General features: G+C 35.3%; 1 protein-coding gene and 1 pseudogene across 1 annotated transcript; one reads left to right on the top strand and one right to left on the bottom strand.

The window, feature by feature from the left end:
• The first annotated feature begins 941 nt into the window (after positions 1-941).
• LOC140885353 (uncharacterized) lies at positions 942-7,315 on the top strand (annotated as a pseudogene).
• A 391-nt stretch (positions 7,316-7,706) lies between these two features.
• Positions 7,707-10,064, bottom strand: LOC140878335 (GDSL esterase/lipase EXL3-like). Its single transcript, XM_073281937.1, has 5 exons — positions 9,774-10,064; positions 8,729-8,859; positions 8,364-8,597; positions 8,010-8,265; positions 7,707-7,903 (listed from the first exon to the last, which is right to left on the bottom strand). Exons 1-5 carry the CDS (start codon positions 10,051-10,053, stop codon positions 7,707-7,709), a joined length of 1,098 nt encoding a protein of 365 aa, XP_073138038.1. The 5' UTR covers positions 10,054-10,064.
• Between the last annotated feature and the right edge of the window lie 15,949 nt (positions 10,065-26,013).

Below are 26,013 nucleotides of genomic sequence, written 5' to 3' on the forward strand. Positions count from 1 at the left end.
TCCCACTTAAATAACCTCTCAAAATCATCAAACACAATATCACAAGGAAAAAGTTCATATTCATACCCATTGCGCCATGATCAACACACTGATGTCCTGTACTCTTAGAATAAAACATTCGAACACCATTCGAACACAAATACATAATTATGGGACGATGTATTTTCAAGTCATTTCAGCTGAAAACAAAAAAAAAAGACGTATGTTCTCATTTCAAAGAATAAGATCTGAAATTTCATATGTAATTTTCATTTGCGATGTATAGTAAATGTATCCTCCTCAATAAACACCAAAAGACATGTAATTTTCATTTGCGATGTATAGTAAATGTATCCTCTTCATTAAACACTAAAAACAAATGTGGAGAAAATACTGTAAAAGTTCACCTTTGGTGTGTCACAATCCCTTGAATCGATCAAACTGACATCCATTAATGTCAACAACAGTCACTCCCTCCCCTTTTGAGATGCATAACATAAACGGTAAACCTATCAGAATCATCAAACAACATTCTTTTTTATGATAATGTCCATAATTAAAAAAACCAGAAGTTTTTAACTTGAATACCAATACAGAAATCTGATATTTATGATCTTTCTCGGTTGGCCATCGAGAAGTAAGCCGGAGGAACTTTAGAGTCACCCTTCACGGAGAGAAGTCCACCATGATCGATCAACCCGTTCTCCATACACAAAAACCATCAAATTTCATTAGTAGCATATGCAATTCGTATTGGAAGGCGGTTTCCCTCGATTATTCTTCTTCAAATTTGGCAACCTAAATTTTGGGATATTTGTAGTTTGTACGAGAATGTAGGTTGCAATTTGCATCGAGTTTTTTAAATTTAAAAATAAATTAAATTATATTAAGTCGGAGAATTGATTTGGCCAATTGGGCCCACTCGTGTAAACATGTGGTAAACTCGCTGGTCGGGTCGAAGCAATGGCAGTAGGCTGTAGACATGGCAGCTGTAAACACAAATAGAAGTGCCAGAAATTGGAGCAACACAATAATTGCAGTTTTGGCCCCTCTTCCCTCCATTGTATTCTACGTATCCTTCCTCTGCCAATACACGGCGGCGAGGGAGGGAGATCCGTTGTTTTCTATATGGACTTGGTGCTATCACCATCCTCTCTTGTTGGCCAACATTAGCTTCTTCCTCAATGTCAACGTTCTTTTCTAGATTGTTGGTCTTCTCCAATCGAGCCACTGGGTATGTATTTTTCTAGTGGTGGATTTGCATTTCATTGGGTTCATCTGAATTTGGAATGGATTGATGCAGATGATATACTTGTATTGGACAGTGATACCCGTGTTATTAGTTCATTACTTCGCGAGTCGCGACTCACCCGCTTGTGGAATTTAATATTTGGAGGTCGAGGGTCGTAGTTTTTTTTACCTGGATTTGGAGCGTCAGGCTCACTCATAGCTACTTTCGCCGGGAAAATTGGCAATGGGGTGCTCGGGAAGACTGGAGATTTAACGATATGCGCTGAAAATATGGCAAGAATTGGTGGTGGATTTCTTTCTTTGCAATTTACGTTTCTCAGCAGGTATGGGGGCCTAGTTTTTATGCCCTTGGATACCGTGAAGTCCTTGGTCTCATTTCTATCATGTAGTTGTTCGATGAAATGCCTGTCCGAGCTAAACTATACACAGACAAACTAAATCTCATAAGTGGCCATTTGCGAAATTATCCAACAAAATTGTTAAAGAAGTTTATTTTAAGTCGTTATGAGCCTATCTGATGACGATGATAATATGATTGCTTTGTTGCCACAGGTTTTTCTTATGGGAATATGCATGAATCTATACATTACCCACGTAAAAGAAAAACAAATGAACGTTTGGGATTTCATAGCCACACTGATTTGTTTGACTGGTGTCACGATTGCGTACTACGCTGACGCACAACTCAATTACTTTGTTGGTAGAAACAATGAGCTGAAACAACTACGCCAACCTCTGGTTCCCACTCTTGTACAAGGCTTGTGGTATTACTTGCGACACCCAAACTATTTCGGTGAGTAGTTGTGGTGGTGGGGGCTGGCGATCTTTGCTTGGAATTTGGGTTGCTGTTGGGCATTTCTTGGTGCTTTGATTAATAGCTTGTGCTTGGTTTATGTTACCATTCTTGTGGAGGAGTGGATGCTGAGACAGAAGTATAGGGTTGACTGACCGGCTAAATTGGTTTGATAAAAATCTACTGGCAAGCGCACCAGGTCAAGTAATAGTAAAGTGGACTGAGAGTCCAAGTATCGATCCCACAGAGACTGTTGTCAATTCTCAAGATTTAATTATTTTACTTAATCTAGACAAAATAATAGAAAATATTTTGAATTAAATAAAATAAGAATATAAATAAAAACTGCTTAAAAAATACGAATAAAAATAACTAAAGATAAAAATAATTAAAATAAAGACAACCAAGACACACGTAGGTACCGAACAAATCTTGTAACATGTAGTCGATTCAGGACTCAGATTTAATCTTAATTCACGGGAATTCTCCTAATTTGTTTAAAGGACTATTTCTAGAACAATCAAACCTATTCAAATATTGATGAACTAATCTTTCATAATTCTAATCAAATTTGAATGCATTAAATATTTGTGAAAATTCAGTTTACACCTAAACCGCACACTGAAACCGAATTCTATTTCTAGTCGATTTTATAATATGTTAATTATCAGAGTGATCAAAATCAATACCTCCTCTGTCGACTTGGAATCGATTAACATGCAAGCAAATGATTGATCAGACTATTCACAAGATAAATATAAATCTAACAATCAATAAAATAAAATCAACTCTAAAAAATTCCAAACAAACATCCAAGTTTTTTACATGAATTTGTTCGGCCCAATCACGCCGTCTTGGTTGAAAATAAACTACTCAATAATTAAAAACAATAATTCAAAAATAAAAATAAAACGAAGAAAAGAAAGAAGAAATCTTCTCTCCCAAGCCTTATAGCCGCCTCCTCTGTGTTGTGCGCGTTCTGGAACTTCGAAAAAACCCTCAAAAATATGTTATATCTTGTATATATATGGTCCGGAACGCCTACCAGTTAATTTTCTTCACAAAATAGGAATTTTCGGAGCACATATAAACCCCGAACACGCGCGCGCGCAACACATAAAAACAGAGGCCTAGACACGAAACTCGCGCGCGCGAGAGCCTGATTCTCACGCACGCGCAGTACAAAAATTCTGCACCGAGCGACGATTTTCAAAAATTCATATCTCAAGATCTAGCCGTCGGATTGAGCTGAAATTTGGACAGCAGCTTCAAACATCTTGAAATATAATCTGAATGGTGGAGATCGGATTTGGAGCTCTCTAAAATTAAATTTGATTTTTTGAACAAAGCTGGTCCGGAATTCATTCTTCAAAAATATATTTTCCTACAAAATTAACCCAAGAAGTGAAATACACACACATTAACTAAAACACATAAAAACACATAAAAATAATATGAATGCACACAAAATAGACATAAAAATAACATGAAATAATGCATACAAAATGCACTTATCAACACCCCCATACTTAACTCTTGCTCGCCCTCGAACAAGACATGCAAAAACAAAATGCAAACAAAAACATAAGTAAGGACGATTCATAAATGTGCAAAGCCTCTGAGAAGTTTAATCACAAAATAAAAAACACAAACATGCTCTCAACTTTTCATAATACACCTTCGGTTTAACGTGAACGTGTGTGTGAAATGTCATTCCAGTTTCATACAACTTACCGAATTCGTTTCAAAACTGATTGGCGACCTATGACAAATCAATGCAAGTTTCACTCTTCAAGTGCACATTCCTTCCAACGACCTTTAGAAATACCCACCTTCCTTGAGATAATGAATTACACACCTCCGAATTTTGCACCCGGTATTGCTTTAGCCCCAATAATTACCCGCTGACTTAGCTATAACTGGCTAGGATACGAAAAATCATTCTATTTTTTCTTTCTAATCCCCTCGTCTATAGCCCGGATGGAGCATCAATCCCATTTAACCCGCTTACTTAGCCTTAAATTTATTCTTTTATAGGATTTTAATCCTTTCAAGGCCCGGATGGAATTGTAATTTTTTTTTTCTCTAGGTGCGCCCAAGATCATAAGTGTAAACTAGAGCCTCATCAAAATTTATAGAACAAAATCAAGATCCACAAATCACCTATTGCCGTGCAATGGTCAAACAGATAGAAACTTCATCAAATCTTTCGCTACAATTCACTGGTCTAACATTAGTGCTTAAAAATATTCACGGTTCAACCTACAGTTTCTCATGTCCAGTCAAGAGCAAAAAATTTTCAAAAATCCATTTTTTTCAAATAAACTTCATCATCATTGGCTATTATGACTCATCCAACTCATGCAAGACAACAAAAACGAACAAAAACAAACAATATGAAAACAAACACGAAACATGACAGTTGACAGATGAAACACAAACACATAGATAATGCAATACTAGTCTATCCCCCCATACTTATCCAAAGCATTGCCCTCAATGCTTCAGAACAATGAACAAAATACATAACAAACACACAAATGCAAAGACGAACAAAAAACACAATGAGAACAAAAATAACACTCCCCTGGTTTTCGATTCATCCTCTTCCTTCTTGACAGTATCAGCTGGGATAGAAGCAACAAACTGTGTATATCGGCAGGCTCGGCAAACTGGAATGGGAAAGAAGTAAAAATTAAATTAAAAAAAAAAACCAAGAATAAAATAAAAAACAAGGGAAAGAACTCTGGGTTGCCTCCCAGTAAGCGCTAAGTTTATAGTCTACAGCCCGACTATGCAGAAGTAACTATCAAAGAGCGGCTGCCGCCCATAGTAAGAATCATACGACTCTACGTATGAGTCTTGATTTCCTTCGCCCTCAAGCTTGGCGTGATATATACTTTGTAAGCTCGTCGGTCCAACAACACTTGTTCTGAAATTTTTCTTTTGGAAGGAGACTCCGAATCTAGGCTGAAGGTCATAGAGGATGGAATACTGTGGGATTGGCGTCAATGACAAGAAAGTATCTTCTAACGGTGTACATGGAACGACCACTGACGAGGTAAAATCTCTCTCCTTGAATGGTTCTTCCTCCTCCACTATCATGTTTGGCTCATCCTCACAAGAAGATTCCTCAAAAATGATTTCTTCATGCTCTGGCTCAGTTACTTCACTCAATTGGCAGATATCCAAAATTGGTTCTCTAATAAGCGCAATCTATTCATCCAAAAGACTTATGCGGCTTTCTAAAAATTGATTTGTCTCGGTCTGTTGCCGCAAAAAATTCTCCAACTGAGCCACATAATCTTCGGAACGCCCTATACACTCTTCTTGATGCTCTGGTGGTTGGTTCGCAAAATTTTTAGAGTTGATATCTGGAGGATATTGGTGACTCCAACCCTGCAGTGAAGGATCACAATGCCAATGGTAGTCAAAATCTGCCATATCGTTCAACAAGTGCATCGCACTGTCTTCATCTCTTCTAAACAATTGACTGCCAGTGGCCAGAGCTCCAGAATCTACCCAACTTCTTGTAATCTCATCCAAACCACCATAAAAATTTTAGTGAGGGAGTAAGTAGAAAACTGATGGCATTGAAATCTGTTCGCCAAATCATTGAATCTCCCCCAAGCAGCATAGAAAGGCTCCAAGTATTGTTGGCCAAATCTTGTGAACACCTGTCGATGATCCATCTCCAAGTACCTCACAAGCAAAAGAAAATAAAATTAAAATTAAAATAAATAATTAAACAAATGCAAGAAAAAAAAAATCTAGTCTCAAGCAAATAATCTATCCTAATATTAACTAAACAGTCCCCGGCAACGGCGCCAAAAACTTAACCGGCTAAATCGGTTTGATAAAAATCTACTGGCAAGCGCACCAGGTCAAGTAATAGTAAAGTGGACTGAGAGTCCAAGTATCGATTCCACAGGGACTGTTGTCAATTCTCAAGATTTAATTATTTTACTTAATCTAGACAAAATAATAGAAAATATTTTGAATTAAATAAAATAAGAATATAAAATAAAAACTGCTTAAGAAATACGAATAAAAATAACTAAAGATAAAAATAATTAATATAAAGACAACCAAGACACACGTAGGTACCGAACAAATCTTGTAACATGAGTCGATTCAGGACTCAGATTTAATCTTAATTCACGAAAATTCTCCTAATTTGTTCAAAGGACTATTTCTAGAACAATCAAACCTATTCAAATATTGATGAACTAATCTTTCGTAATTCTAATCAAATTTGAATGCATTAAATATTTGTGAAAATTCAGTTTACACCTAAACCGCACACTGAAACCGAATTCTATTTCTAGTCGATTTTACAATATTTTAATTATAAGAGTGATCAAAATCAATACCTCATCTGTCGACTTGGAATCGATTAACATGCAAGCAAACAGTTGATCAGACTATTCACAAGATAAATATAAATCTAACAATCAATAAAATAAAATCAACTCTGAAAAATCCCAAACAAACATCCAAGTTTAATTTCTACATGAATTTGTTCGGCCCAATCACGCCGTCTTGGTTGAAAATAAACTACTCAATAATTAAAAATAATAATTCAAAAATAAAAATAAAAAGAAGAAAATAAAGAAGAAATCTTCTCTCCCAAGCCTTGTAGCCGCCTCCTCTGTGTTGTGCGCGTTCTGGAACTTCGAAAAAAACCCTCAAAAATATGTTATATCTTGTATATATATGGTCCGGAACGCCTACCAGTTAATTTCTTTCACAAAATAGGACTTTTCGGAGCACATATGACCCTCGAACATGCGCGCGCGCAACACATAAAAACAGAGGCCTGGACACGAAACTCGCGCGCGCGAGCTTGATTCTCGCGCGCGCAGTACAAAAATTCTGCACCGAGCGACGATTTTCAAAAATTCATATCTCAAGATCTAGCCGTTGGATTGAGCTGAAATTTGGACAGCAGCTTCCAAACATCTTGAAATATAATCTGAATGGTGTAGATCGGATTTGGAGCTCTCTAAAATTAAATTTGATTTTTTAAACAAAGCTGGTCCGGAATTCATTCTTCAAAAATATATTTTCCTACAAAATTAACTCAAGGAGTGAAATACACATACATGAACTAAAACACATAAAAACACATAAAAATAATATGAATGCACACAAAATATATATAAAAATAACATGAAATAATGCATACAAAATGCACTTATCATTGACGCGTATAAAATTTATCAAAATACGACTTTCATGTGGATACCCTGGTTCAAGGCAACATCGGCAAGAAAATACAAGGAGACCTGATCAAGCATTAAAGGTATTTCTTGAAACCTACATACATGTATTATGGAATCATACTGATGATTTAGATACTTATTACTCAATAACCAACTGCTTTATCATTCGGCTTATTTTTGACAAACATAAAATGGTTGGAACCCCTTTTAACATGTTGTGTTTTCTTCTTGTTGGTCACTTGCATTTCGTGATGTTCAGTGTTCGGGTTTAAATTGTGGAATGAGATGAATTCTACTCGACATTATTCCCAATCATGTGAAGATATACTACAATCAACGATATATTAGCACTTTTTATCAACCTTAACATGAGAATCCATGAATTATAATCCACTCCAACAATACAACTTGTCTTAATGTCAATCGGCATCATAAATATACTCTTAACCATTTCAAAATCACATACCAAAAAAACTGTCAACATATTTTTGAACAATTTGATGCACAAGTATCTTGTATGCTTTTTCGGTAGGATGATAGCTGTCCCAGAACACATATTTAGAACTATCTGTGCATGTCCAACTATATCTGTTGCACAGTACCACTGTCTCGATATTTCCAGTGCCACAGCAACCCTTGTCATTAACTTCAAAGCCTGAAATAAACGATTCGATTATCCAAATCACATAGTTTCTCCTCAAATTTTCAATAACAGCTAATCAATCCAATGACTGAGATTAAATTTTTTAACAGATAATTACCATAATTTAAAGGGTGTTGGATGATATCAAAGAGAGGGTTGAAAATGTCTATGTACACCACCCTCGACTGAGGCAGGTCTTGATTCAGCGCATCGAGTCGAGGTGATAACTTGGAGTTAACCATTTGTGCAGCTTGGTTGTAACTCACAGAACATGATCTCAACGATCCGCCCGTCACTGTTCTTTGAAGTGGCAAACACCCAATTGGCGGAATTCCGAATACCGCAAATCTTCTTGCCCCAAGCTTGTATAATTCCTACCATCAATATGTGATGATATATTTTATTCGAATAATAAATCATATAAGAATATGAAATATATCGATTTTTTGATAATGTTAATATACATACGTACCTGTACAAAATTTGTAGCGGAGCCGACAATAAAATCAGCATATGAATAAAGATCATACTGCATCTTTCGGATTCCGATGGTGAAATATGTATTTGCAAGATCATCTGTCCCCGCAACCAAAAGAAATAAGGCCTGGCTCAATATGTTGGTGGCTCCTTCTTCCCCGACCAACCCTTTCAACTTGCCAATGCACTCCTTGAATTGATTCAATTGATCCGACATTGGAATCACCGACTGATCCAGGACCCATGTTACGTACATATATAAACACATAAGATCATATCAAATTATATTAAGGTGATGGGATGATTTACTGTTTGTATTGCAGATATGTTTAATATTTTGAACTCATGCGTAATTTTTACCACGAGTCGAGACGTCTGAGGGTCGTAACCGGAGCCCCCGGAAGCAAAGCTAACGCCGGTGCGAAGGTCGCGAGCCGTCAGATTTGGATCGAGATAAGCGGGTATGAGCTCCTTAATTCCCAATTCATCAGCTGAGATTTTAATCCAAACGTTAATATATAATCTACATATATTTTTATTACATTATTACGTGATATATATATATATATGAAAAATATTTTTTTTGGTCTAGTAACTTTACTATCTTTTGCATTTAAAAAAAAAAAACTTTATTATCTTTTGGTTTTGGTCCATTAACTTCTTCGAAGTGGGTTTTAATACACTAATTTAACTTTGAATTTTTAGTGTTTTTTAGTTCAAATGCATACTTGTCAGCTTCTGATTGGTCCACGTCATCATTTTGGACCAATCAAAAATTGACACGTATGCAGTTGGACCAAAAAACACTGAAAATGCAAAGTTAATGTATCAAAACCAACATCGAAAAAGTTAATAGACCAAAACCAAAACATGTACAAGTTAATTACTCGAACTAAGGATACTTTTTTTTCACAATATAAACTACACGCTAATTAATATCGGTTTAAAATTATGCATGCTACGATTAATAAAAACATTTATTATATAGTACACTCGAGTAGATTGTATACTAATTACAGGTCCTACACATAAAGTACGGCAATATTTTATAATTCAAGAAAAGGACGCGTAAGTGACTGAATTAATGCAATTGAAAGTTGAACCTGATTTTACGAAAGCAAGCATGCATGCATGCAGGACAAATTAAGCCCTCACCTAACAAGAAATTAGTAGACAACAACCACTAATTTTTTGTCTTGAAAATCCATCGTAACCGCTCTATTAATAAGCACGGTTAAAAGATTCCATCATACTGCAAATTCAAAATATTCAAATTTTGCTTACATTAATTTAGATTTTTTTTTTTTTAAAAAAGGAGATACATCTGTTTGACGATGTTGGAAGAAACGTATAAAAACATATATACACTGTATGTACATTCATGTGTATGTAGTCACGTACGTACCGATCAGATCCGGCGGCGTTCGGCCGTTGCTGAACCTTCCCGACGGGAACCCGGCCTGAAAGTCTTTTCCGTAGGGTGGGAAGTCGCACTTCACCACTGTCCTGATTGCATTATTGTTGCCCTGATCCACAATGGAGTCTCCGAAGGCGAAAAGTGCCGGAACCGTCACATTCGCCGGCAGATGTATAGCTCCATCACATGATGTAAAGAGGACTAGAAACACATGCGAGAAGAGGAGGATTCTTGATAGAAATGGACATATATAACCGGGCTTCTTCATGGAGAAAACTAGCAGCATTTTCGTTTAGAACTAAAGAGAGATATTGGAGTTCAAGAGTTGTTAATTTGGTAGAAACTAAATGATTTTGAGGTGGGTTATATTATATTTATAGCTGTTGTGTGCAACTTGTTATAATCAGATTTCGTATAAATAAAGTTTATTGTGAATTTATTGTTTGGTTCTAACATTAAAATAGATTATATTATACATATTTGCATGAAACTACTCGATATTTATAATTGCATGTACAATGTATATGCGTACGTTGTTGGGTCTATTCGTATTTACTCCTAATTTTATTGAGGATTAATTATAGGAGTTGGAAATTCATATATATATATATATATATATATATATATACCCAAAGCATACTAGCTCACACAATTTAATATATTCATTAATTTTTAGTTGTTTGGCCTCTAGCTTTCACTATTAATCTTTGGTTCCATAATTGTTGTGGGAGAAGCTATATCTTGAATCCCATGATTCACCTAGTATATACTCCTTCAAGATCGGTTGGTTTTAAAGGATATATTATTATTATTATTATTATTATTATTATTATTATTATTATTATTATTATTATTATTATTATTATTATTATTATTATTATTATTATTATTATTATTATTATTATTATTATTATTATTATTATTATTATTATTATTATTATTATTATTATATATGTCGCATGATGTGACATTATATATTGATTTAAATAATTTCATATTTTTATTTTTGTAATTATTGATTTAGCACGTATTCGACTTGTAGACATAAAATTAAAGGGGTTAAATTTTGTTTCCCGATAAGGTCTCGAAGGGGAGTTCGTCTTATTTTAAAAAAAAATAATCTCCGGGAATGAAAAAGGATGTACGGAAAATGATTCCCGACATGCCAGATGATGTCTTTATTCTAAAATAATAAAATATAATAGAGAAATAAAGATGGTTTTTTAGGAGCTACAAAAACATGAATATATATTTCAATCTTGGCCTTTTAAATTCACGAAACCATATTTTTTGGGAAAAAAAAAAAAAATGAAGCAGCAGCTAGTTGGGATTGGTTTAGAATTGAATGATGTATAGAGTGGCAACAAAAAATTTGGTAGTCTACCGGCTTCGTCCTTCGTGAAGGGGATAGAACAAAACAAATATATAGGTACCAAATTACTTAATTTAAGGATTGTATTTGAATTGACGTATTTTAAATATATTTTTGTTAATTATAAAATTAAAATGATCATTAAACTTTAAATTCATCTTTTATGTAAGGAAATATCATGGTTCATAAAAATTATTAGAATCAGATGTTGTCACTAGGTGTTGACAACATCCTACTCAACATGCAGCGGAAATAGTAAAACGTGAATAGTAGTAACAAACTAACAGTAAACCAACAATAAAAATAATCAAGAGTAAATATGCACAAGTACTAAAGTAATAAAAGGTTGCACATACAAACAGATTCAGATGTTGTCACTAGGTGTTGACAACATCTTCAGTAACACCTTTATTAACATGCATCAGAATTTTTGAAAGCATGAATAAAATAGATAAGCAACCAAACAAATCAGACTCAAGTATTTAAGCAAGAGTATAAAATAATCTTGCAGCGCCTCATGACAAAACTTTCGCTAGAAAATAATCAAAGAGTTTTACAAACCCTAAAACTAGTGAATTATTGTAAAAATCAATTTTCTCAAAATATGTGAGAAAATAAAGAATAAAACAAATAAACCAACTCCTGAAAGTCTACTGAAGGTAGACAAGAAAATCAAGAGAATAGAGTTGGCCCTAGATGCCAAAACACGAGAGCAAAAAGGATTTCAATCTTCGATCTTCAATCCTAAATCAACATGCTCTCAAACTCTTCACGGCATCTACAGAAAATAACTTCAACAAATAGACAAGGACTCTTCAACGTGAAAGCACTCCAAAAAGTCGAGTTCCTTGTCTTCTACACTTAAGCTCTCTCGTCTCTCTCTTTTATTTTGTACGCTCAAATTCTCATCTACGGCTTGATCTCTCTTTTCTGCGCTCTCTATCGTTTCTCACCAAGCTGTCTGAATCTCTACACTCTTCTTCTATTTAAGCGTGAACAATCCTTATCTCCAAAAAAATTCTTGATCTTGTTTCCTTAATTCAAACTTGAATCTGCAATGATAAGGAAACAAAGATAAGTTAGGAGATAGAGATATATTATGATAAGTACGTAATATCTCCTACAAAATAATCAAGTAAATATAGAAATATTTAAGCTCTTTAAAATATAGGAATATATCATTCTAAAATCCAATATAAAACAATTCCTATTTAAAATATCTCAACCAATAAGATATTTAAAAAGATCTAAACTTAAAGTCCAAGAAACCATATTTTAAATCTAGGAATATTATATTATCTCAATTCAAATCAAAACTATTCCTAGTTTAAAATATATCAAGCATATAGATAAAAAACACAATATTAACTATCAATCCTAGAAAGTCAAAACACATTAATACAATCTTTCAAAACATGGAAAGATATCAAGGAATAATTATCCTTTCAATCTCCCTCTTTTTGCCTTTCTGGACAAAACACTTAAAACCAATTCAGCAAGTCCCCTTGAATATTAATTCTCAGAACTCCCCCTGAGTTCAAACTTCTCAAATAAGTTCTCCCCCTGAATTTGATCTTTCAATTCTGAGTGTTGTCAAGGATGTTGGCAACATCTGAACACAACACTTAGCGATATCAGAAAATACTTAATACCTGTTCAAAAGTGAATCACAAAACACATTTAATCAATTCAGTACACATCACAACTCCTCTGAATAGCAATTCTCTCCCTGAATACGAAAATACATTCTCCCCCTTAGTCTAAGCACAGATGTTGTCGAGGATGTTCCCAACATCTCCTCACAACACTTAAGTCATGGCAGAAAAAACTTAGAACAAATCAGAGAGTCATAATCAAAGCTAACATTGATTAGAACCAGATCAGAGCAAAAACATAAAGACAAATCAGAGCAGAGCAAAATAAACTTAAACCACAAAAAACTAAAAACTTATTGCTCTGTGACGATCCATTATTTGCTTTGACAGAACTAGTCTCTTCTCCATCAGATCCAGAGTCACTATCTTCTCCATCAGAGCTAGAGCCACCAGATTCAAAATCTTCTCCCCCTTTTTGTCCAGAAGAGGTACCTACACCAAGAAAAATTAGATATTAAGACATAAGAGATTCATAGTAAGCAATGTCTTCTTTGGCTTGTAAAATCTTCTGTTCAACATGCAGCATCTGGGATTGAATAAAGATAGAATCCCGTTGTTGAAGTAGGAGGAACAAATATGGCAGTGGCAGGGGAGGTGTTGGCAACATCTGCCACAGCATCTGCAGCAGCACCTGTTTCTGACCAAGGTAGGTCCAATTTCATGTTACCTCTAAGTAATGCAGGTGCAAGCTTCAGTACCTCAACAACAGCAGATAAAGGCTCATCATCATGTTTTTCAAAATATTGTGATACTAGCTCATCAAATATCAAAGAAGGAAACAAGAGCATGTAAGATACCAACCCACAGTTTGCATATTGCATAACTGTAGTAAAACACAAGTCTTCCAAAGTTCAAAGCTGCTCCAGTTCTTATAGCAAATATCACACCAACTTGTTGTTTGGTGACAAAGATGGAATTTGTGGATGGAGTCCAAGTCTTGATTGCAGTCTTGTAAATAACATAAGCTATCTTATCAGAGCAGGCTGCACATCTTCTTCCACCTCAGGCGAGTTAAAGAATCCATTAATCACAGTAGGACTAAACTCGAAAAATATGAACCCTCACATGAATTTTCCCAAATTTTGCGAAAGAGGGTTCGGCACAGCTTTAGTCAAATTTCATTAGAATTCCAAGACCATAGGTCTACAGTAAGGAGTAGCATATGTAACAGTAGAGAGCATATTCCTTAGTTGGAAAATTCTTACCAGATTTTGAGCGCCATATGCTTCCAAATCAATGATGTAGTCCTCAAAAAAGTCACAATTGGCATAGTGTTGCCAATCGTTTGCAGCATTCTCAGAAAAAAAACAGAGGAATATGATTGGCTTACTCGGTAGTCTTCATCCAAGGTGTTGTCCGGGGTGTCAGCAACACCTGCAGAAACATCTTCTGTAGAAACAACAACACCGACTTCCTAAAGAAAGGTGTAATAACAGTGACAGTAGCCAGCAAATTCCGAATTCTGAAAAATTCTACAATATTCAAATACTCTTCATCTAAGATGTCAGCAGGAATGTCAGCAGCATCTGATGCAACATCTGCTTCTGAGGCAAATTCCTCAGAGTCTTCATCAGAGAATACAAGGGATGGATCAGCAGCAGTAAAAATGACCATCAATTATAAAAAAAAATCATCCTCTAAGATGTTGTCAGAGGTGTTGTCAACATCTGGCTCAACATCTTATTTGTAGCTCATCTCTGTTTCAAAATCAGTGAATCAAAATTCTTTCCTGTCATAAAATTTTAAACATTTAGAATAAAAAGAGAAGAATTTGACAATAGTGCAAGGACCGACAAAATTCTGTAGAAATGATAATGTGGTGAGGGTGAGCAAAGAGTAACAAGACCATAAAATATTCTGATGATAAGATCAAATCTAAACAACAAACCCTTCACCTATTAATCACTCGGTTGCAGTTAACGTTCCCCAACAGTAACAATTGCCAACGTAAAATAGAGTTTGAAATCATTATGACAACAAATTTCCGAATTAAGGCAATAAATCAAGCCAATTGATTTTCACAAAATTTCCATAAAGAAACTCCACATCGAAATAAACTCCACTAAAAACACTTTCAATCACAAAACAATTCGAAATATTAGTGGATTGGGCAAATCACTAAATTTTGCTTATTTCGAACTTCAAACTTCTCAGCAAGATATATTCACCATAAAATAAATATGCATGTCCTAATTATGTCTAAAAACAGAGTGTAACAATGCAATAAAATGTAATCACGTGCAAAAATAATATGTTGACAAGTGAGGTGTTATCCACGATGTTGGCAACATCTCCCAGCAACACTTCAGGATTCAAAAAAATTATTATATCCAATTCATTATTTTTGCAGAAGTGGTAGCCTGCACACTAAAGGAACGATCTTCAAATGGACCCCTTTAGGTAGCTTTTTCCATTTGCTTCTGATTTTCAATCAAATTTGATGATTGAGATTATCTCTTTTAACCATTTTGTTATTTTGAGTTTCTGAATTTGCGAAATCACTTTTCACTTGGGACAGGATCATGGAATATACGAACATCCCTCCGCTATTTTGTGATTTAGTCAGAACTCTTCATCAATTAATCCTCATTAAACTGTAAAACAATTTGCAAAGAATCCTGAGTGAAAACTGTTCAATAATTACAAAGTATCAAACACTTCACAAAATAGAGTGTATGCATGAATGCAACATGCCTAATGATCCTAAAGATGCACATGCATGAAAAGGTGTTATCACAGGGTGTTGGCAACACTCCAGACAACATCTCAGTTCTGTCTATAATGCACATATATTGAGAGACTTCCTTAGATTGAAAAATCTCTCGAAATACAATGCTTTGGTGAAAATATCAGCTAATTGTTTATCAGTTCTAACAAACTCAATACAGATCATGCCTTTCTCGACCAAATCTCTAATGAAGTGATGTCAAATATCTATGTGTTTGGTTCGAGAGTGTTGTACTGAATTTTTGCATATATCAATAACGCTTGAATTATCACAGTACACATTCACCTAAGCATGATATCTAGCCCAGTAGCAAAAAAAAACAAGATACTTCCAATTATGCTTCTGTAGAGGGTGTTGTCAACACCTTCGACAACATCTTCCCTCGACAGTTTTTCACTTGGCCTCATTGGTGTACGCATGTGTTTACAATTTTCATTCAAATACTTTTTCAAAAGATTTCTAGCATACTGTATTTAATAATTCAATTCACCAAACATACTCATCTCAAAAGTAGACGACATGCACTTCACAAATTCATCAACAAGTTTTTCACAAGAAGCACATAAGATTATGTCATCCATATAAACTTGGCAAATAAGAATATTACCTTGAGACTTTTGCACAAACAATGTCTTATCAATCTCACCTCTTTTGAATCCAAGATTGAGCAAGTATTTGGTTAATCTTCCATACCATGCACATGGTGCTTGCTACAATCCATACAGTCCCAACCTTTTTGGTTCACTGTTTGACACAAAGCATGAAAATCTTACCTGTGAAAATGTGGAGCTCATGCAAATTAGTCCAGACATCTTTCGATAATCCACATTTTCTTTCCTTCGGGTTTGCATATCTCCATGCACATCTCCAATGACCTCACTGTCTTCATCCTCATTTTCAGCAGTGAATTGTTCAAAATTTTGTTTCTAGAGATTCTGTAGGAGGTGTTGTCACAGGTGTTGTAACACCTTGGACAACATCTAAATTTCAAGAATTTTCAAACAGATCATAAATTTCATCTTCGATAGTTTTCTTCTTCAGATCATAATTAGTGAGAATTCTGGTCACCTTCAAGTTGTGAAGATTCACAATCCTAGTGAGCAAATTCTTAAAAACATCAAATGTATATGATCTTTCTCTAAAAAAACTTACCCAAGTATGTAGTGAAAAATCATCTACACAAACAACAGAATATTTCTTACCTCCACGGCTTTCCACATCCATTGGACCCATTGAGTCCATATATACAAGCTGAAGACAGAGTGTTGTCTCAGATGTTGGCAACATCTGGTGCAACACCTTGGTTTGCTTCTTTTTGACATGCCTCACAAACAAATGAAATTCCAGATTTTAAATTATTCATACCTCTAGCAGCATCAAACTTACTTAAATTCTTCAAAGTCTTGAAGTTTGCATAACACAACTTTTGATGCCATAGGTTAAATTCATCTACCTTTGAATTTCTACATGCCATCTCCTCTCCAAGTTGATAGAAATTATCAAACGACCTCATACCTGTCATCAAACACATGTTAGAGCTATCAAAACCTTTGCATAATTTCTTATCAAATTGCACATGCAAGTTGTCATCACAAAGCTGACTAATGCTTATTAAATTTGAAGTTAATCCTTCAACATGAAGCACGTTGCAAAGCTTAGGCAAACCAGCAACATCCAGTGTGCCTTTTCCTACAATATTTTCCTTTGTTGCTTCTCCATACTTCACTTTCTCACTCTTCTGTTCAACATAATCAGAGAGAAACTTCATAGAACATGTCATATGATGTGAGCTTCCACTATCAAAGTACCAAGCACCTGAAACATTAATTTTCAAAGCAGTATAAATCATATAACAATGAATATCAGCCTTTGGTACCCAAACCTTTCTTACAGTAGATTTGTTCCTAGAGATGTTGTGGGAGGGTGTTGGCAACACCTTAGGCAACACCTTCGGTACAGATCTATGTCTGTAGTCTTCCTGCAACTTAAAACAATATGATTTAATGTGACCAGGTCTATGACAGTAGTGACAAATGTACTTACGTTTCCTTCTAGACTTTGAAGGGGCAGTAGGCTGTGGCTTTGATTTTGGAGGATCGGTTGTTGTGACCTTTTCTGTTAAGCTTCCTGGACAGCTATTTTCTTTGACAAATACAGGAGCTTTTGAACATTCACCAACCTCAAATTTACTGTTTTCAAAACCTAGTCCAGCCTTACCATCTCTTCCCATCAAGAGCAAAGAATCAAGCTTGGTTGTGCTTGAATTGAATTTAGCCAATGTAGCCTTAGCTTTCATGAGTTCATCCTTAACCTGACTTAATTCCAGATTCTTCTTACTCAGCATAACTTCAAGTCTTGATATATCAGCCTTCAAATCAGAATTTTCTCTTGAAAGAAAAGTGTTCTTCTTATTTCGTTCAACCCAGTCAGCATATAACTCTTCATATTGCATTCGCACATCTTCCAGAGACATTCTTTCATCACCTGCATCAGAATTATTCACATTATCAGCAGTAAAAGAATTTAAACATACTGACCTTTGGGAGATGTTGCGGCCAGGTATGGCAACACCTGCGGCAACACCTAAAGGATTTACTTGCATCAGCTTCTTTCTTTCCATCAAAGCTGTCAGGGATGTGTGGCTTTCTTCTTCATTCCGTTCTTTATCTTCTTCAGAATCTTCACCACTCAAAGATGTTTTCATCCCTTTTCGAAGCATGTTTGCACATTCAATGGCATAATGACCATAGCCTTGACATTCATTACAATACACCGTGTCAATCTTCTTTGCAGTAGGCTCTTTCTCTCCTTCCAGCATAAGTCGAGGCTTTTGAGGATCGGGAAACTTCCTTGATGATTGATCAGGCCCGCCTATTTTTAGAGTTTTGTTAGCAGCCGGAAAAAGTGGAGATTTGAGTTTCTGATCGGTCTTCTTTGTCTCCCTCATCTTCTTCAGATAATCACCAAACTTCTTTGTGATGAGTGACAATGAGTCATCTCCCAAATCCGATTCAAAGACTTCTTGAGGTTTGAAGAATGAGTTTGCTAATGTTGAATCCATAATATTCCTGAAAAAATAATCCAGAATCAGCTCTTAGTGTATCAAGAGTAGGCTTTGATACCACTTGTAAGGAAATAGCATGGTTCATAAAAATTATCAGAATCAGATGTTGTCACTAGGTGTTGACAACATCCTACTCAACATGCAGCGGAAATAGTAAAACGTTAATAATAATAGCAAACTAACAGTAAACCAACAATAAAAATAATCAAGAGTAAATATGCACAAGTACTAAAGTAATAAAAGGTTGCACATACAAACAGATTCAGATGTTGTCACTAGGTGTTGACAACATCTTCAGTAACACCTTTATTAACATGCATCAGAATTTTTGAAATCATGAATAAAATAGATAAGCAACCAAACAAATCAGACTCAAGTATTTAAGCAAGAGTATAAAATACTCTTGCAGCGCCTCAGGGCAAAAATTTCACTAGAAAATAATCAAAGAGTTTTACAAACCCTAAAACTAGTGAATTATTGTAAAAATCAATTTTTTCAAAACATGTGAGAAAATAAAGAATAAAACAAATAAACCAACTCCTGAAAGTCTACTGAAGGTAGACAAGAAAATCAAGAGAATAGAGTTGGCCCTAGATGCCAAAACGCGAGAGCAAAAAGGATTTCAATCTTCGATCTTCAATCCTCAATCAACATGCTCTCAAACTCTTCACGGCATCTACAGAAAATAACTTCAACAAATAGACAAGGACTCTTCAACGTGAAAGCACTCCAAAAAGTCGAGTTCCTTGTCTTCTACACTTAAGCTCTCTCGTCTCTCTCTTTTATTTTGTACGCTCAAATTCTCATCTACGGCTTGATCTCTCTTTTCTGCGCTCTCTATCGTTTCTCACCAAGCTGTCTGAATCTCTACACTCTTTTTCTATTTAAGCGTGAACAATCCTTATCTCCAAAAAAAGTCTTGATCTTGTTTCCTTAATTCAAACTTGAATCTGCAATGATAAGGAAACAAAGATAAGTTAGGAGATAGAGATATATTATGATAAGTACGTAATATCTCCTACAAAATAATCAAGTAAATATAGAAATATTTAAGCTCTTTAAAATATAGGAATATATCATTCTAAAATCCAATATAAAACAATTCCTATTTAAAATATCTCAACCAATAAGATATTTAAAAAGATCTAAACTTAAAGTCCAAGAAACCATATTTTAAATCTAGAAATATTATATTATCTCAATTCAAATCAAAACTATTCCTAGTTTAAAATATATCAAGCATATAGATAAGAAACACAATATTAACTATCAATTCTAGAAAGGCAAAACACATTAATACAATCTTTCAAAACATGGAAAGATATCAAGGAATAATTATCCTTTCAATCTCCCCCTTTTTGCCTTACTGGACAAAACACCTAAAACCAATTCAGCAAGTCCCCTTGAATATTAATTCTCAGAACTCCCCCTGAGTTCAAACTTCTCAAATAAGTTCTCCCCCTGAATTTGATCTTTCAATTCTGAGTGTTGTCAAGGATGTTGGCAACATCTGAACACAACACTTAGCGATATCAAAAAATACTTAATACCTGTTCAAAAGTGAATCACAAAACACATTTAATCAATTCAGTACACATCACAACTCCTCTGAATAGCAATTCTCTCCCTGAATACGAAAATACATTCTCCCCCTTAGTCTAAGCACAGATGTTGTCGAGGATGTTACCAACATCTCCTCACAACACTTAAGTCATGGCAGAAAAAACTTAGAACAAATTAGAGAGTCATAATCAAAGCTAACATTGATTAGAACCAGATCAGAGCAAAAACATAAAGACAAATCAGAGCAGAGCAAAATAAACTTAAACCACAAAAAACTAAAAACTTATTGCTCTGTGACGATCCATTATTTGCTTTGCCAGAACTAGTCTCTTCTCCATCAGATCCAGAGTCACTATCTTCTCCATCAGAGCTAGAGCCACCAGATTCAAAATCTTCTCCCCCTTTTTGTCCAGAAGAGGTACCTACACCAAGAAAAATTCGATATTAAGACATAAGAGATTCATAGTAAGCAATGTCTTCTTTGGCTTGTAAAATCTTCTGTTCAACATGCAGCATCTGGGATTGAATAAAGATAGAATCCCGTTGTTGAAGTAGGAGGAACAAATATGGCAGTGGCAGGGGAGGTGTTGGCAACATCTGCCACAGCATCTGCAGCAGCACCTGTTTCTGACCAAGGTAGGTCCAATTTCATGTTACCTCTAAGTAATGCAGGTGCAAGCTTCAGTACCTCAACAACAGCAGATAAAGGCTCATCATCATGTTTTTCAAAATATTGTGATACTAGCTCATCAAATATCAAAGAAGGAAACAAGAGCATGTAAGATACCAACCCACAGTTTGCATATTGCATAACTGTAGTAAAACACAAGTCTTCCAAAGTTCAAAGCTGCTCCAGTTCTTATAGCAAATATCACACCAACTTGTTGTTTGGTGACAAAGATGGAATTTGTGGATGGAGTCCAAGTCTTGATTGCAGTCTTGTAAATAACATAAGCTATCTTATCAGAGCAGCTGCACATCTTCTTCCACCTCAGGCGAGTTAAAGAATCCATTAATCACAGTAGGACTAAACTCGAAAAATATGAACCCTCACATGAATTTTCCCAAATTTTGCGAAAGAGGGTTTGGCACAGCTTTAGTCAAATTTCATTAGAATTCCAAGACCATAGGTCTACAGTAAGGAGTAGCATATGTAACAGTAGAGAGCATATTCCTTAGTTGGAAAATTCTTACCAGATTTTGAGCGCCATATGCTTCCAAATCAATGATGTAGTCCTCAAAAAAGTCACAATTGGCATAGTGTTGCCAATCGTTTGCTGCATTCTCAGAAAAAAAAAAACAGAGGAATATGATTGGCTTACTCGGTAGTCTTCATCCAAGGTGTTGTCCGGGGTGTCAGCAACACCTGCAGAAACATCTTCTGCAGAAACAACAACACCGACTTCCTAAAGCAAGGTGTAATAATAGTGACAGTAGCCAGCAAATTCCGAATTCTGAAAAATTCTACAATATTCAAATACTCTTCATCTAAGATGTCAGCAGGAATGTCAGCAGCATCTGATGCAACATCTGCTTCTGAGGCAAATTCCTCAGAGTCTTCATCAGAGAATACAAGGGATGGATCAGCAGCAGTAAAAATGACCATCAATTATAAAAAAAAATCATCCTCTAAGATGTTGTCAGAGGTGTTGTCAACATCTGGCTCAACATCTTATTTGTAGCTCATCTCTGTTTCAAAATCAGTGAATCAAAATTCTTTCCTGTCATAAAATTTTAAACATTTAGAATAAAAAGAGAAGAATTTGACAATAGTGCAAGGACCGACAAAATTCTGTAGAAATGATAATGTGGTGAGGGTGAGCAAAGAGTAACAAGACCATAAAATATTCTGATGATAAGATCAAATCTAAACAACAAACCCTTCACCTATTAATCACTCGGTCGCAGTTAACGTTCCCCAACAGTAACAATTGCCAACGTAAAATGGAGTTTGAAATCATTATGACAACAAATTTCCGAATTAAGGCAATAAATCAAGCCAATTGATTTTCACAAAATTTCCATAAAGAAACTCCACATCGAAATAAACTCCACTAAAAACACTTTCAATCACAAAACAATTCGAAATATTAGTGGATTGGGCAAATCACTAAATTTTGCTTATTTCGAACTTCAAACTTCTCAGCAAGATATATTCACCATAAAATAAATATGCATGTCCTAATTATGTCTAAAAACAGAGTGTAACAATGCAATAAAATGTAATCACGTGCAAAAATAATATGTTGACAAGTGAGGTGTTATCCACGATGTTGGCAACATCTCCCAGCAACACTTCAGGATTCAAAAAAATTATTATATTCAATTCATTATTTTTGCAGAAGTGGTAGCCTGCACACTAAAGGAACAATCTTCAAATGGACCCCTTTAGGTAGCTTTTTCCATTTGCTTCTGATTTTCAATCAAATTTGATGATTGAGATTATCTCTTTTAACCATTTTGTTATTTTGAGTTTCTGAATTTGCGAAATCACTTTTCACTTGGGACAGGATCATGGAATATACGAACATCCCTCCACTACTTTGTGATTTAGTCAGAACTCTTCATCAATTAATCCTCATTAAACTGTAAAACAATTTGCAAAGAATCCTGAGTGAAAACTGTTCAATAATTACAAAGTATCAAACACTTCACAAAACAGAGTGTATGCATGAATGCAACATGCCTAATGATCCTAAAGATGCACATGCATGAAAAGGTGTTATCACAGGGTGTTGGCAACACTCCAGACAACATCTCAGTTCTGTCTATAATGCACATATATTGAGAGACTTCCTTAGATTGAAAAATCTCTCGAAATACAATGCTTTGGTGAAAATATCAGCTAATTGTTTATCAGTTCTAACAAACTCAATACAGATCATGCCTTTCTTGACCAAATCTCTAATGAAGTGATGTCAAATATCTATGTGTTTGGTTCGAGAGTGTTGTACTGGATTTTTGCATATATCAATAACGCTTGAATTATCACAGTACACATTCACCTAAGCATGATATCTAGCCCAGTAGCAAAAAAAAACAAGATACTTCCAATTATGCTTCTGTAGAGGGTGTTTTCAACACCTTCGACAACATCTTCCCTCGACAGTTTTTCACTTGGCCTCATTGGTGTACGCATGTGTTTACAATTTTCATTCAAATACTTTTTCAAAAGATTTCTAGCATACTGTATTTGACATACAAAAATTCCACCATGCATTTGTTTCACTTGCAACCCCAAGAAATAATTCAATTCACCAAACATACTCATCTCAAAAGTAGACGACATGCACTTCACAAATTCATCAACAAGTTTTTCACAAGAAGCACATAAGATTATGTCATCCATATAAACTTGGCAAATAAGAATATTACCTTGAGACTTTTGCACAAACAATGTCTTATCAATCTCACCTCTTTTGAATCCAAGATTGAGCAAGTATTTGGTTAATCTTCCATACCATGCACGTGGTGCTTGCTACAATCCATACAGTCCCAACCTTTTTGGTTCACTGTTTGACACAAAGCATGAAAATCTTACCTGTGAAAACGTGGAGCTCATGCAAATTAGTCCAGACATCTTTCGATAATCCACATTTTCTTTCCTTCGGGTTTGTATATCTCCATGCACATCTCCAATGACCTCACTGTCTTCATCCTCATTTTTAGCAGTGAATTGTTCAAAATTTTGTTTCTAGAGATTCTGTAGGAGGTGTTGTCACAGGTGTTGTAACACCTTGGACAACATCTAAATTTCCAGAATTTTCAAACAGATCATAAATTTCATCTTCGACAATTTTCTTCTTCAGATCATAATTAGTGAGAATTCTGGTCACCTTCAAGTTGTGAAGATTCACAATCCTAGTGAGCAAATTCTTAAAAACATCAAATGTATATGATCTTTCTCTAAAAAAACTTACCCAAGTATGTAGTGAAAAATCATCTACACAAACAACAGAATATTTCTTACCTCCACGGATTTCCACATCCATTGGACCCATTGAGTCCATATATACAAGCTGAAGACATAGTGTTGTCTCAGATGTTGGCAACATCTGGTGCAACACCTTGGTTTGCTTCTTTTTGACATGCCTCACAAACAAATGAAATTCCAGATTTTAAATTATTCATACCTCTAGCAGCATCAAACTTACTTAAATTCTTCAAAGTCTTGAAGTTTTCATAACACAACTTTTGATGACATAGGTTAAATTCATCTACCTTTGAATTTCTACATGCCATCTCCTCTCCAAGTTGATAGAAATTATCAAACGACCTCATACCTGTCATCAAACACATGTTAGAGCTATCAAAAACTTTGCATAATTTCTTATCAAATTGCACATGCAAGTTGTCATCACAAAGCTGACTAATGCTTATTAAATTTGAAGTTAATCCTTCAACATGAAGCACGTTGCGAAGCTTAGGCAAACCAGCAACATCCAGTGTGCCTTTTCCTACAATATTTTCCTTTGTTGCTTCTCCATACGTCACTTTCTCACTCTTCTGTTCAACATAATCAGAGAGAAACTTCATAGAACATGTCATATGATGTGAGCTTCCAATATCAAAGTACCAAGCACCTGAAACATTAATTTTCAAAGCAGTATAAATCATATAACAATGAATATCAGCCTTTGGTACCCAAACCTTTCTTACAGTAGATTTGTTCCTAGAGATGTTGTGGGAGGGTGTTGGCAACACCTTAGCAACACCTTCAGTGCAGATCTATGTCTGTAGTCTTCCTGCAACTTAAAACAATATGGTTTAAAGTGACCAGGTCTATGACAGTAGTGACAAATGTACTTACGTTTCCTTCTAGACTTTGAAGGGGCAGTAGGCTGTGGCTTTGATTTTGGAGGATCGGTTGTTGTGACCTTTTCTGTTAAGCTTCCTGGACAGCTATTTTCTTTGACAAATACAGGAGCTTTTGAACATTCACCAACCTCAAATTTACTGTTTTCAAAACCTAGTCCAGCCTTACCATCTCTTCCCATCAAGAGCAAAGAATCAAGCTTGGTTGTGCTTGAATTGAATTTAGCCAATGTAGCCTTAGCTTTCATGAGTTCATCCTTAACCTGACTTAATTCCAGATTCTTCTTACTCAGCATAACTTCAAGTCTTGATATATCAGCCTTCAAATCAGAATTTTCTCTTGAAAGAAAAGTGTTCTTCTTATTTCGTTCAACCCAGTCAGCATATAACTCTTCATATTGCATTCGCACATCTTCCAGAGACATTCTTTCATCACCTGCATCAGAATTATTCACATTATCAGCAGTAAAAGAATTTAAACATACTGACCTTTGGGAGATGTTGCGGCCAGGTATGGCAACACCTGCGGCAACACCTAAAGGATTTACTTGCATCAGCTTCTTTCTTTCCATCAAAGATGTCAGGGATGTGTGGCTTTCTTCTTCATTCCGTTCTTTATCTTCTTCAGAATCTTCACCACTCAAAGATGTTTTCATCCCTTTTCGAAGCTTGTTTGCACATTCAATGGCATAATGACCATAGCCTTGACATTCATGACAATACACCGTGTCAATCTTCTTTGCAGTAGGCTCTTTCTCTCCTTCCAGCATAAGTCGAGGCTTTTGAGGATCGGGAAACTTCCTTGATGATTGATCAGGCCCGCCTATTTTTAGAGTTTTGTTAGCAGCCAGAAAAAGTGGAGATTTGAGTTTTTGATCGGTCTTCTTTGTCTCCCTCATCTTCTTCAAATAATCACCAAACTTTTTTGTGATGAGTGACAATGAGTCATCTCCCAAATCCGATTCAAAGAATTCTTGAGGTTTGAAGAATGAGTTTTCTGTTGTTGAATCCATAATATTCCTGAAAAAATA

This window comes from Henckelia pumila, chromosome 2 (genome assembly GCF_033568475.1).
Source record: "Henckelia pumila isolate YLH828 chromosome 2, ASM3356847v2, whole genome shotgun sequence".
Lineage (NCBI taxonomy): Eukaryota > Viridiplantae > Streptophyta > Magnoliopsida > Lamiales > Gesneriaceae > Henckelia > Henckelia pumila.